This window comes from Paralichthys olivaceus, chromosome 22 (genome assembly GCF_024713975.1).
Source record: "Paralichthys olivaceus isolate ysfri-2021 chromosome 22, ASM2471397v2, whole genome shotgun sequence".
Lineage (NCBI taxonomy): Eukaryota > Metazoa > Chordata > Actinopteri > Pleuronectiformes > Paralichthyidae > Paralichthys > Paralichthys olivaceus.
In genome coordinates this window covers 13,342,902-13,356,269 of record NC_091114.1, presented here as the reverse complement: position 1 = coordinate 13,356,269, position 13,368 = coordinate 13,342,902, and the positions used below count along the sequence as shown (strand labels likewise).

Below are 13,368 nucleotides of genomic sequence, written 5' to 3'. Positions count from 1 at the left end.
GAATGCTTCTCCTGGTAAAGTTCTCCTACCTGTGCAGTTTTTGCCGTCTCCGCTGTACGGGTGGATGCAGGTGCAGATGTAGGAGCCGTCTGTGTTCTGACAGCTGGCGTGATTATCACAGTCAGATCCCAGAGCGCATTCATCCACATCTGAACATCACAGGGACACATGCACAAACCGAGTCAGACAGGACATTTATCTTCCATAGTTATATCCCTGAAGTAAAAACACATATACGATATAAAGTAAAGACGTACCGAGACAGGCCGGTGGATTCCCTCCCCACTTGCCGCTGTTGCTGCAGTGCATCTTGGCGTCTCCCAGCAGGTAAAAGCCAGCGTTGCACTGATAGACCACAGAGCTGCCACTATGAAAGTCTGTCCCCTGGAACAAGCCATTCTCCAGAGGGTGAGGAGCTCCACAGGACACACCTGTAACACCCAGAGGAAGGTTATCCAGGCTCACACTCCTCAAGGCTTTTTAACCTTCATTCTTCATTTAATACATCCACCAAAAAACCTCATGTTTTCACCCCTGTCCGTTTCATGGTTCTTTTCAAGCAAGATTACACAAAAACTACCAGACAGATTCCAACAAAACGGAGTGGGAGGCTGCAGAATGAGTCAGGGAAGAGCAGTAATCTTATTTCAGCTTCTTTAACATTGTGAGATAGTGAATTTAAATGTGGTTTCATATGGGGACTGTTGGTTTCTTCTGCATCAGGAAAAATATTGTCATTGTTTTTCAAAAGTCACTTTACATATTTTTAACTTTAGAGTTTTGTGGAATTAGTTTTTCTTTGAACCTTTGGTAAAAAGCTGAGTGGATCAATGAATTTCACGACATATTTGTGTTACACGTATATAGATAAGGAGATAACACTGAATTAAAATAGTAAGGAATTAAAACATTCAATTATTTATCATTGTTATTAATTATTTACATTCCTATAAAAAAAATCCCTTTTCAAAGACTGACTGGTATGACTTCATATTCACCATGAACAAAAAGAACAGGATCAGATTACAGGTGATTTCCAAAACAAATCGAGTCTTACGTTCGCAGCTCGGCAACGGGTGGCTCCACTCTCCTTTATTCTGGCACTGCAGCACCGGCTCCCCCACCAGGTAGAAACCGGGATTGCAGGACAGCTGGACCTGCGCTCCGGGGCTCACCTCCACAGTGGAGGCGAGCAGGTGGGGCACAGCACTCTCCAGTTTGGGGCAGTCTGGAGACACAGGTATGGTGGAGTCAGAGCCACTGTGAGTTTAAATGCAGGATTACAACGCCACCTACAGGTGGATATCATACACTGTTCTCGTACGTGATTAACAGCCACAATGGAAAATGTAATCCAGTAAAATTGGGTCATTGACTTGTTGACATTCGTATTGATTTCTTACCAGCACAGAAAATACTGTTGCTGTTCACTTTGACTCGGCCGACCACTCCGTTCAGAAAGTCTGGCCAGGCGAGCACATTCCCTCTGTGGGTCACATGCGAAGCCGGACAGCTGCTGGCCAGCACCTTGATCTAGTAAAACATATTCAATCAAATTCACATCAATATTCCTGTTATTGTTATTTTAAATCACCTGGTTTCAGAGACAGAATCTTAAACAGCGTGTTTAATCATTTCATAAATCCTGCATGTGTCTGAGTTTAATTTGGAAAATACCTCAAATGAATCATGCTTTAAAGGTATAAATACATCAGTGGATATTTTATGTGTACCTGCTGTTGGGTCAGAACACGATCCCAGATGTTGAGCTGACTGAGGGATCCCACGAAGGATTCAACGGGGTTGAAGCCCTCCCCCCTCTGGTCTTGGTCCTGACCTAACACCAGTGCTCCGCCACCTACAAGACAGACGGGGAAAACCCAGAGATTAACTTCTGCTCGCTGAGAAAATTAACCCTTTGTCTTCTGTATCAAGGAAATGATTACTGGGCAGGTAACCAGGCCGAGGATAGCACTACACCTGGGATAGTGGTGCCGACTGACAGGCCTTTGCCTCCGTCCGAGGGCTTCCCGTTGATGTAGATTCTCCAGTCACCGTCCCAGCTCCTCCAGGACACACCGATGTGGTACCAGTGACCCGTGTTCACTGCAGGACAGTCGGTGATCCGCTCTTTACCGTTCACATACAGAACCCACCTATATGGAGGTGGCCGTGGGAAGAGGGACAATATGGTTGAGGGGATTTAAAGCGATAGAAATGAGGGGCTAGGAAATGTAAATTATAAAACACAATGATAAAACATTAACTTATCACACGCACTAATTTAACAGAACCTCGTTAAGTGTATTTATCTCCCGGTGTACCACTGACCCGTTGTAGTCTATGAGCAGGAAAGCGTTGTCGCTGCCCTCCACAGCGTAGGACACCGGTGTGCCATAATTAGTGGTGTCTGATGACTTCATCCAGAAGGTACAGGTGATCTCTGTGAGCGCCGGCATCACACTGTCCATCATCACGTAACCGTGGATACCCGACACCTCAAAGTCCAGGTTGAAAGCAGAGGACATCTCTAATAGGACAGAGCAGAAAATAATCAATACTTTCTAATTAGATATTTAGTACCTACCCTTGTCTTTACCTAAAATCAATCATTGTTCACCGAAGAAACAGGGAAACATCATCTATAAACATTTACCGAGGACCCCAAGACAACTAAAGGGAAGAAAATATATTTCTAGATCACAAACATTTTGTTATTTAGTTTTTTTCTCCTTCTGTTTTGGATGAAACACCAAGAGAACCTGACGTCTTCTAAAAGCAAAACATATTATGGGATTAAGTGAAATCCTTCGATGGTCGATGATAACCCATCCTTGTGAAAATGGGAAGAAATCCATTAAATGGTTTCATAAATATTTTAATGTTGTTCCGTTGGCACAATACACCAATTTCAAATAACCTTCTCATATTACAATAAGGTTTTTACACAATAGTATATTTAATGTGGTTTATTAAAAAAGTAGAAACATGGAAATGACCCAAAAAAAACATTTTCATCCATTATATCTCTCTTCCTCCTCTGTGGTTTCCATGGTGATGTGCCATCTGTCCTATAGTACCTGTCTCACACCTGGTTCCGTTGAACCCAGGGAGGCAGCTGCAGGTGAAGGACCCCAGACCATCCAGGCAGCTGGCTCCGTTCACACAGGGGTTCGGAACGCACTCGTTCACATCCACCTCACACAGCCGGCCCCGGTAGCCCTCCACACACTGACACCTGGGGGAGAGGGGGCGGCACAGTTACACAATCAAGAACACAAAACTAAACAAAGCTGCTTCTTTCCATCAGAATTTCGATTACCTGAAATTATTGACGGCGTCCAGACACGAGCCTCCATTTAGACAGGGGGCGCTGTAACATTCGTCGATGTTAACCTCACAGCTATCCCCCGAGAAGCCAACAGCACAATTACAGGTGTAACCGCCCGTCATGTCCTCACACACGGCTCCGTTCAGACAGGGGTTGGAAAGACACTCGTTTATTTCCAGCTCACAGCGAGATCCTGCAGGGAAGGGAAAAAGTCAATCTGCTGTTCTCACACGTTCTTTTGTAGAAGACAGACATGGCATAGTTTATGTGCTGCTGATGAGGACATGAACTCTAGAACGAAAGTGTGACATCGTCTCGGGATCAAACCTGTGAAGCCGCCGACACAGCTGCAGGTGAACTTGTTGACCTCGTCCACACAAACACCGTCGTTCAGACACGGGGAGGAGACACACTCGTTGACCTCCGCCTCACATAGATGCCCTGAGACGATCGGAGGAGAAAGTTCAGAGACAGACAGGGACAGAAAATCAAATCAGAACCCCGTTTGTGGTTCAGTACATTTAACTTATACAACACATATGTAATGAATATCTGTGGTGTACTGTGTAAAGTATGTCTGGGCTTAAAAAAACCTCAACATATCTCTCTTATAATTTTATTATGATTCATCATGTTCTCTACATTTTTCTCAAAGTCTGATCTTGATTTCACGTGTAGAAGTTTTTGGTTGTGATCGTTTTTATGGGAAAAGTTTTTATTACAGTAGATGGATTGTATTTATATAGCAGCCACTCAGAGCACTTTACAGTACAAGCCACAATGGCCCAAACACACACACACACACACACACACACACACACATTCATGAAGCACTGCTGTATGCTGCGGTTTTTCTGTCACACACTGTCGGCACAGCTGTCAGGGGCAATTTGGGCTCAGCATCTTGCCCAAGGACACTTTGGAAAGCAGACCGGAGGAGCCAGGGATCAAACCACCGACCTTTTGGCTCGTGTCTACAAGATATTTCATGGAATTTTTGAAACATTACACAATTTCAAACCGTCAAATGTCACAGGTCTTCTTCTTTGCACATTAAATTGAAAAATGGATATTCTGAAAGCCGATTGCGTCACGGTGGCACGACTAGACTCTTTTAAACACGGCCAACGAATAAACAAAAACTGATGGATTCCCCTCGGGCCAACCTCTCCCAGGATTCATAGTGCACTTTGAAAAGAGATAATGGCAGCAAATGATGTGACCTAAAGGAGAGTACACTTTTAAATATGAGCATCAGGCTTGAACTATGGTCACTAATTACTGTAAGTGTTTTTGTACTCCACACCCTGACGTTTTATGTTCATCTACCATTATGAATTAAATTCCCAACTGCATCCATACCTAAAAATCCTGGTTTGCACTGACACTGGAAGTCTCCCATGCCGTCCTTGCACAGGCCTCCATTCTGACAAGGAGCAGAGTCGCACTCGTCTACATCGACCTCACACTTGGCACCTGAGAGACGAATATCAGAGGCTGCATCAAGCACTTGTCACATACAAGACGGCTGTGGTAAAGATCGTGTCGCATAATGAGAGGAAGCTGATGACAGGAAACACGCTGTCGAGAGTAAAACGGAAGGAAAGTGTATCATGTGTCTTTATCATGAACTGAATTTCTTTTTATTTCAAACCTTGGAAATCTGCACATGATAAAGTCTTGATGATTAATCAGTGTAATCTGTTTCACGTCTCCCAGCTGATACTAATCACAGACCACATGGTGTATGTATGAGTGAGTCAGAAAACCTAGATAGCAGATACATGTGGTTTGGGATCAAACACTTTCTTGGGAGCAGATTTATTTTTTGTATAAACTATAATCAGAAGGAGGCTCAGCTGTATCTGTGACCTGATGCTCTACACCGGGGGGCTTGAGGTACCTGACGATGTAAAAGTCCGACTGCTGGTTTACCTGTGAACCCGGGCATGCAGGTGCAGACGTATCCCGCTCCCACCTCCTCACAAGTTCCCTTATTCTGACAGGGATTCAGGAAGCACTCATGGAAAACCTAAAGTCAAGCAGATAATAGAATTACATAGACAGCAAAGTGCCACATCTGCTTTAAAGAATAATTGATAAATCTGACATTGGACTCAGGTCATCATAGTTTTGGTTTGGTCATTTTACTTGTGTCCATACCAGTATGAAACAGTGAAGCTCTGTGTTGGATCTTAAATCTATAAATCATATTAAATTGTGATTGTCAGAAATAATGTAGGTTTCAGATAAATACTAACCTGACTGCTGGCTTGGTAGTCTTCACTGACCTCCACCTCAGGAGCTGCAGTTACACTCTCCTCCTTTGGAAGAAAACTTGACCCAAAACCTGACAATGACACCCACAGAAAATACAGACAATATAAGCAAAGACGGAAAAAAAAAAAAAAAAAGTCGGAAAAACACAGCGAGGATCTTTCCCCTTTGCTACCAGACTGGCAGACGGTTGAGATCCAGCTGAACAAAAGCCTGTATTCTCATTTCAACCTGGCAGCGTGTCCTAACCGCAGATCATTCCCACACTTCAGGCATGCAGCGTTATTCATTTCCATTCTGCTCACATTATTTCCTTTCCCCTCTCAATCCCAGGGCAGTAATCCCTTTTCCAGTTGGATTGAGCTGTCACAACACAGATCAGATGCCACACATGTTGAGAGATGGCAGCAAGGGACAGATTATGCAGCGTGTGCATTTTTGTTGGTTCAACAAGGAAATACATTTATTCTTTCTAGACTGAGACACACTCACTGGAGCAGTGCTGGATGGTGGTTGCCCCTGTGATGGTGGTGGTTCCGTAGAAGGGGCAGGAGAGGCAGTAGGAGCGGCCATGATCAGGCTGGTAGTAATCTCTGGGACAAGGGTAACAGGGGACCAGACCGGTGCGGGAGAAATGACCTGCTGAACAGGGGACTGTGGGAAAAAAGAAATATATGAAGGTAAAGGAGCAGGAAAAAAATCCAGAATCATGCAAAAATGGAAAAAAAAATGGGAAAATCAAACAATGAGAGGCTCCAAGTTCACAATTTTAAAGTCATTGGTTATTTTTGTGTTTTAACTGAAAAACTGAGGTCGCAGAAATGACTGTTTCCAGATGTATCATCCAACCTTACATGATATTTCCAAATAGGAATTTCTGATACAATGAAAGCCAAATACTTTATGACACATTTTTGCTTAAGGGCTGGAATTTGATTTTCTTTAGTTACCGAGCTGCATTTTTAATAACGATGACGGCTATTCAAGGTCAAACAAAGCAATTATAGTGATAGGACATTATGGGAGTGTCCTTTAAACTGTCAGACTGTATCACCTCCACACTCCATCTCGTCCACTGCTCCTCTGGTGACGGTGGAGGTCTCGTCAGGACAGACCAGACACTCCCTGGCGCCAAAGCCCGACTGGAAGTGTCCCAGCGGGCATGACTCGCAGATCTCAAGCCCATTCAGGGAATGACTACCAGGTTTGCACTGCCCTGCACATGCAAATCATGATGAAACAAATTAAGTATTGTTTGTGAATAATTATAATTCTATGCATTTTGTGGCTCCAAATGAAAAAGTCTATAAGTCTGAGGTCTGACTGAACACATGTGCGTGCATCATACCTTTGCATTCGGCCACACTGCGGGAGTGCAGGTAGGCTGTGGAGGTTCCTTCAGGACAGGACTTACACTCCAGCTGACCCTCCTGGTCCTGGAAGGAGCCCAGCCAGCAGCTCTCGCACTCGTTATACTCCAGAGAGAAGTACGTTCCCACCGGGCATTGCACTGCAAGGGCACTAACAATTAGTAACTCACTGGGAAACATAACGTTTTTTGTGGTCGTATTTTAATTGAAGGTGGATTAATGAGTTTACTCTCTGCTCAATCCCTCGCTCACTCACCACACATTCTGCCTTTGAGCACCGAGCCCGGCTGACAAAACAGAGACGCCCTCCTGCTCTCCAGCGATTTGGGATCGGCCACTATCATCTCTGAGGACACATGGAAACTGGACAGCGGCTGCTTGGCCAGCGTTCGCTTCAGTCTATTGGTCAGCTGCTCCAGCGTCCTCAGGAGCCTCTTCTGATTGACCACCTCTATTGAGTCGTTCCTCGACAGGGGCAGAGGGATGCTTGCTGGGAGAACGGACAAAGTTTAAAGGACTGATAACTAACAACTGATGGTACACAAAATAATGAAATATGCATTTTCACGTTCTTTATTAAACTGGGTGCCATTCCAGTTTTACCTGTGATGTTGAAAAAGATCTGGATCTTCTGGTCTCTGGTGGGGCCTTTGATTTTCCGGTGTCTCTTGGCGCGGTGATGTGGTTTCGCGCCGCCGTCTCGCTGCCGGTTGGCGATCTGCCGAGAGCTTGTGGCAAAGCCGGACTCAAAGTAGGCGTAGTCCTGGGAGCCTTGAGGACTCCAGTTGTTGCTCCATCCCCCTGGTGCTGATAAATATAAGACAGAAATAATGAGTCGAATAGATACTTCAATAATAAAGAAGGAGGGATGTTGTTTCTGTGACCTTACTAATAGAAAAGCCGTTCTCGTAGTCGTAGTTGTACTCCAGACAGTGACCCTGTGACATCACCTCCAGCTTGCAGGTGACATCATCGCTGCTGCAAATGTTGGGGAGCTGTGGAGGAGACGAAAAAAAGGCGACATGCTTGAGAGCTGATTCACATGAAGTGTGTGCGTGTGAGCGTGTGAGTGTGTGTGTGTGTGTTAAGGTTCTCACCATCCCGCCCAGTTTGGTGTTGAACTCCCCAGTAAATGACTTGACCAGGTCTACGTCCTCACAGCTGGACGCTTTAAACAGCATCTCAAAGGGCTTGAATCCGTTGTTTGCGATACGGTTCACTGAGAACGAGGAAAAATGGTTTTATACAGCGCGGTGCTTCATTTCAAGCTGCTGCACATGCACGTTGAATGTGTTTCGTAAGTCAACAGAGCCAAAATCCATGCAATGAGAGTTTTCCTGCACCCTGTACTTACACGAGCAGTCGGGTCTCTCAGGAGAGTACGGAGGCTCCCACACACCGTTGAACGCACAGAGGTAACTGTGCACTGCATCCTGAGTGAAGCTGTATCCGTCTTTACAGTGAAGAGTACAGTTCACACCCTCGTCTTCCTCAGCGCAAACAAACTCTCCGTTCACTGGGACATAGGGTTGTTCACAGGTTGTCCCTGAGCAGACAAAAATAGAAACATTTCATATTCTTATTCTTCACAACAGACATGCATGTTGTTTAAATACACTAATGTGTAGCCTGTAATAGTTTCAGGATCTACCTCGGTCCTGGAGGAGCTAGATTTCCATCAACTTAAATATGCTTGAAAAAGGAGATTCAACTAAACAAAAACTAGAATACAGACTTGATATTCAGAAATAACATGATTCTATGCACGGGATTTAAAACAGCTGTGATGCATTAGTCAGTTCCGCACCTTGCACAGAGACGGTGAGGTTGCAGGCGCGGCTGTTTCCTGCAGCATCAGTGGCGGTGTACTGCACCAGAGTCTCGCCCACTGGGAACAGAGAGCCTGGAGTATGGCTGCTGGTGACTGTGAGGCGGCCACCTGAGGGAGACGCACGTTACAGAAGAGTAAACATTATGAATGAAAAACAGACAAACATCATAGCATTAACCAGGCTGTCTGAGAGGAACTATCTTTTTATATTTACTCATATAATATTCTTTATTTTCTGGTGCAGATGTTGTAACATAACACAATGATAGTGATTTTGTCCAATTATAAGGTTTTTTATTCAACTTTCAAATTATTACCAAGATGACATGAGCTTGATTTCTAACCTTATAGATTGAATATTTTTCTTTCCACTCATGATTTGCCTTTAGAAGAACATAATTACTTGAGTTGTTACTGTTGCTCTAGTGAACCTACAGGGGGCAGTCTTGGCCTTACTCCAGTTTCCAGGACTAAATGAGTCACTCTTCGTAAAAACCACAGCAGATACGTTGAACTCTGATATTATAACGTGTGCACAGTGTGTCTGGGCATCACATGGCAGCAGAACAATCCACCTCTGAGGACTGAAGAGGAAAATTACTACAGTCTGGTTGGTTTAAGAAAAAAAAAAAAACTGCACGTGCAGAGAGTGATGGATCGGGCTTTGGGAGAGGCAGCTGTGATGAGAGGGTTATGAGTGTGTGTGTGTGTGTGTCATACTTCCCTGCATCCTCACACACAGGTTATGAACAGAAAGCAGTGAAAACATCTGCAACAAGTGTGACATCCAGACGGGATTTTAAAAAGTAAGAGGAGAAGGTGGGAAAAGTAAGTGGTTGACCTTTCGTCTTCCATTAACGGTATTGTCGGGTCATTCCAACAGGGCTGACACACGTCTGGTCCGCTGGAGTCTGGTGTCTCCCTTTATATATAGCCCGTGTGTGTGTTTGAACGTGTGTTTATGTGTGTGTCTGCCGAGTCGTGACTATATATAGCTCTGGCATCAGGGTGTGGGCTTGGAAAAACAAAACACTGACGTCGAAGGAGCGCGGTGTTGACGTCGTGTGGCCCAAAGCAGCTGCAGCAGCCTGTTATTACCGTGCCTGTGTGTGAGTGTGTGTCTGATAGAGGTGCACCTCTGCAGACAGGTGGGGAAGGATCTTTTTGGAGTTTCTGCGAGATCGTGGCCTGCGTTCGAGCGCAGGCTCATTTCTGCCAAAGTTTGTGAACTCACACAAACACGCGTGTGAGCGCTGTTCTGTGTTATTCCATATATGTGCGTGTGTGTGTTTGTGGAGCCAGAGTCAGTGAATTACATGGTCCTGGCTGTGGCTGGAGCTCTGGAGAAGTCTGGTTTGTTGTCTGTCACCACCATGGCTGCTTGGGTACAGTGAAGAGTGCCAGGAGAGAGACAGCCAGCCCTGCGATATTTAGTCTATTTGGCAGAGTGGCCTTGATGCACTGCTTTACAGCAGCATCGGTCTGAATAGTTAAACATCAACGTAAGTGTAGCAGGGTGGCCCAGTCTAAAACCAGAGACCGGCAGACCGCATATAAAGTCTTCACAACAGCCCGTCACAGCTTCATAATGTCCGTCCGTGAAGGGGAACATTTTCTTTTCACTCAGTTTAAGGTGCAGGGAATGAAATTTAATGTACTGCGATTTAGATTGTTTCGTATTGTGTCAATCATCAAACCCTGCGTCACTGGGAAAACTTTAAACATAATCCAATAAAACCCTCAACGTATATGTTTCATTTGCAATTCGTGGCACAGACTTGTTTCACCAAATGTTTGTACTTTTTACTCAATTGAGTGAAATCTTGCGGATGTGGCCCCGTATGGACTAAACATGAATATTCTCCTTGACATGAATTATGAATCAGATCCAATTTCAAATTCAGATCTATCAGATTTAAATGCACAGGAATACATTCTGGTATGGATTTGGACAAAGTGGCAGATCTAGGAATTGTTGATCATGTTGTTTAAGATTGTGAGATAGTTTCTACTTTGAATTCTACTTGATGTTTAGGTGAAAATGCTAAATCTCTGCTGTGAATGTAGATATTAATACAGAAAATATTATTTGGATGTACTTATGGAACTTTACCAGTGATTAAAACCAGGATTCATTGTTAATGGCAGCCACTCTAGTCAAGAAAACCAAGATAATTAGACAAGCAATTAAAACACATTGAACTCCCATGTGTCCAGTATCATATGTTCATGTTTAATTACATGAATGTGTGAAAAATGGACGTAATGAACAAGTTTTCATGATCAACTGTCTTTGTCTTCTTTAACATTAATGACATTAACACGTTGACAGCTTCATCTGCTCCCCAGCCCTGTTCTCTCTCCATCTCTTTTAAACACAGACACACAAATGAGGCGTTCATGCACACATTTACAATCCATCCTCGGAGTCTCTCACCATTATTCACACACACACACACACACACACACACACACACACACACACACGTACAAAAGCACATAGCTCTCTGCTGATCCCCTATTTTCCCATACGACCGATGGAAAATCATCAGTGGATGAGGGGGTGGAGTGGAACAGAGGAGCAAAAGAGTAAACCATCTACGGAGCTGCCGTCTGAGAACGGCAGCCAGACATACCTGAGTTGTCGGAAAACTGTGGCACCTCCCAAGTGACCGCCGTCTCCGCGTCTGTGGCCGGGACCATGGGCGGTGACCTGCACCTGTCAATCACTGGGGGCTCCGTATCTAGAAAGGGATAAAGGGTCGTTAAGAGGATCTGTAATGAACAGACGGCCAGATGGGGAGCATGCACAGTTAAAACAGCACACTGGTAAACATTAAACATTAAACATGTCGATAACAGACTTTTACCGTCCGCCAGCTGCAAAAGCAATAAAACCTGCAATCTAAGCCATGTGTATGTAAAAAAAAAAAAAAAACATGGTGCGGATTTAATGCAAAAACACACAATTGTTCCCAGACTGGAATACATTAGAACAATGTGAAAGAAACCCAGTTGGGAGAAGTGTGCTACGATGTGATAGGAGTTTTTCGAGGCAGCGGTGTCAGAGGGCACTGGTTAAACACATGTCTCTAATAAAAAACCACAACGTTCCACCACCATAATAACATATGGAAATGTTCACAGCTACCATGCTTGAGGTTTTTCCCCCTGACTGCTGTGATTATTGAGCGGTTGACATGGGACACCCCTCTTTTTCGCTCTCCCCACAGTAACACTGTTTGGCACCTGCCGGGGCGGATGAACTCCCTCGCTGCTGAGTACATCAATTAAATCATAGCTCTACACTGCATGAGAGAAATAAGCTGCAGCACAGAGGTGGAGGAATGTCCTGTACCGGAGAGGAAACAAGTAAGTGCGTATATTAACTAATTCTCTTGGGACAGACACTCATCTTCGCACCAGAGATCATTCCATCTGATTATATGGTCATCCTTGCAGAAGTGCCTGGAAGTTAAAATGTTAGAGGATTGTTGCAGAGGTTTCGTGGCCACATCTACATCTGGGTGCTGCTGAAGGGGATGAGAGTCAGAGGACAAGCATCTGGAGGTGACGTGGCCCAATCTGTGAAACACCAATGAAGGAGGGCGCCCACCTTATGACCCCGTGAAGCTGCTCAACTGTGTTAAAAGTAAAATACTCACTCGACTCTTTTACGCATGAAAAAGAGACATGGTTACATTTGATCGTCATGTACTGTTTCTAAGCAAAGTTAGATCTTCATTAGAGCGTTATTACATCTCTGGGTTTTGTGCCAGAGACTTTTACTGCTGAGCACATGTTGCTAATTGTCTTACACTTGCGATATGTTAACACTGTGAAGCTTTATGACATGGAAATGTCTCAGAAAACACTGGATTTAATTACCTCAATTATGTTTTCACTGGCATTCTTTGAGTTCGCAGGATTACGCAAAAACTACTGAACCGATTTTAATGAGCCAGGAGGAGGCCATTCAATGTGGAGCGGATCTGAATAAACAGGATCTGGGCGTTTGCACTCTGAGAGCACCTTGATTCTAGTACAACCAACATCAGGATTGATCAATTTCACATTGTCTTTAAAGCATTTCTTCCCGTAATTAATAACATTCTAGATGAGATATAAACAGTCATCCATAAAGCCTATAAAAAGCCAAGCGGGACACTGTATTCAAAGCTTTCCCCTCTCTCGTATTAAAACAGGCCATGGAGACCAGATGCAGCACCCATTGTTTCCAAGAGGATGAGCTCACCGATGACTGTGACGGTGAAAGAGCAGTTGGCCTGGTTCCCGGTGCGGTCGGTCGCGATGTAGGTGATGGTCTCTTTTCCGATGGGGAACAGCTGGGGAGGAGCGTAGACTGGCTTCACCTGCACCGTCACCTGGAGGAGCGAGAGACAGTCAATATGAAGAGGAGAGAAAAAAAACTAGGATTAAAGGACGAAAGATAAAAGGTAATTTAACGTGTCCTGTTAAATGTGCATTTTATAGTTTTCTATCATTTTATAGACTGAACAACAGAAAGCTAACGAAAGCAAATCTTTGAGAGTTTAAGA

General features: G+C 44.4%; 1 protein-coding gene and 1 long non-coding RNA gene across 6 annotated transcripts in view; one reads left to right on the top strand and one right to left on the bottom strand.

Moving 5' to 3' along the window:
• svep1 (sushi, von Willebrand factor type A, EGF and pentraxin domain containing 1) overlaps window positions 1–13,368 on the bottom strand; it is an 82,699-nt gene that overhangs the window by 15,985 nt on the left and 53,346 nt on the right. For all 4 annotated transcript variants that reach the window (XM_069519134.1, XM_069519135.1, XM_069519133.1 and 1 more), the window contains 24 exons: window positions 13,065–13,194; window positions 11,446–11,553; window positions 8,786–8,917; window positions 8,333–8,524; window positions 8,076–8,197; window positions 7,868–7,973; window positions 7,582–7,785; window positions 7,235–7,468; window positions 6,957–7,118; window positions 6,663–6,824; window positions 6,101–6,262; window positions 5,593–5,681; window positions 5,267–5,363; window positions 4,694–4,807; window positions 3,659–3,772; window positions 3,323–3,524; window positions 3,081–3,238; window positions 2,332–2,530; window positions 1,981–2,156; window positions 1,734–1,858; window positions 1,404–1,533; window positions 1,058–1,228; window positions 258–431; window positions 30–149 (listed from right to left, as the gene is read on the bottom strand). In XM_069519134.1, coding sequence (XP_069375235.1) covers window positions 30–149; window positions 258–431; window positions 1,058–1,228; window positions 1,404–1,533; window positions 1,734–1,858; window positions 1,981–2,156; window positions 2,332–2,530; window positions 3,081–3,238; window positions 3,323–3,524; window positions 3,659–3,772; window positions 4,694–4,807; window positions 5,267–5,363; window positions 5,593–5,681; window positions 6,101–6,262; window positions 6,663–6,824; window positions 6,957–7,118; window positions 7,235–7,468; window positions 7,582–7,785; window positions 7,868–7,973; window positions 8,076–8,197; window positions 8,333–8,524; window positions 8,786–8,917; window positions 11,446–11,553; window positions 13,065–13,194 — 3,583 coding nt within the window. The remainder of the gene's footprint in view (window positions 1–29; window positions 150–257; window positions 432–1,057; window positions 1,229–1,403; window positions 1,534–1,733; window positions 1,859–1,980; window positions 2,157–2,331; window positions 2,531–3,080; window positions 3,239–3,322; window positions 3,525–3,658; window positions 3,773–4,693; window positions 4,808–5,266; window positions 5,364–5,592; window positions 5,682–6,100; window positions 6,263–6,662; window positions 6,825–6,956; window positions 7,119–7,234; window positions 7,469–7,581; window positions 7,786–7,867; window positions 7,974–8,075; window positions 8,198–8,332; window positions 8,525–8,785; window positions 8,918–11,445; window positions 11,554–13,064; window positions 13,195–13,368) is intronic.
• LOC138406583 (uncharacterized) lies at window positions 8,941–13,151 on the top strand. Of its 2 annotated transcripts, none has more exons than XR_011239987.1 (4): window positions 8,941–10,055; window positions 12,043–12,181; window positions 12,272–12,461; window positions 13,015–13,151. It is a non-coding gene; the product is annotated as an uncharacterized lncRNA (long non-coding RNA). The 2 variants fall into 2 exon arrangements; XR_011239986.1 differs by having other exon boundaries at window positions 8,950–10,055; window positions 12,310–12,461.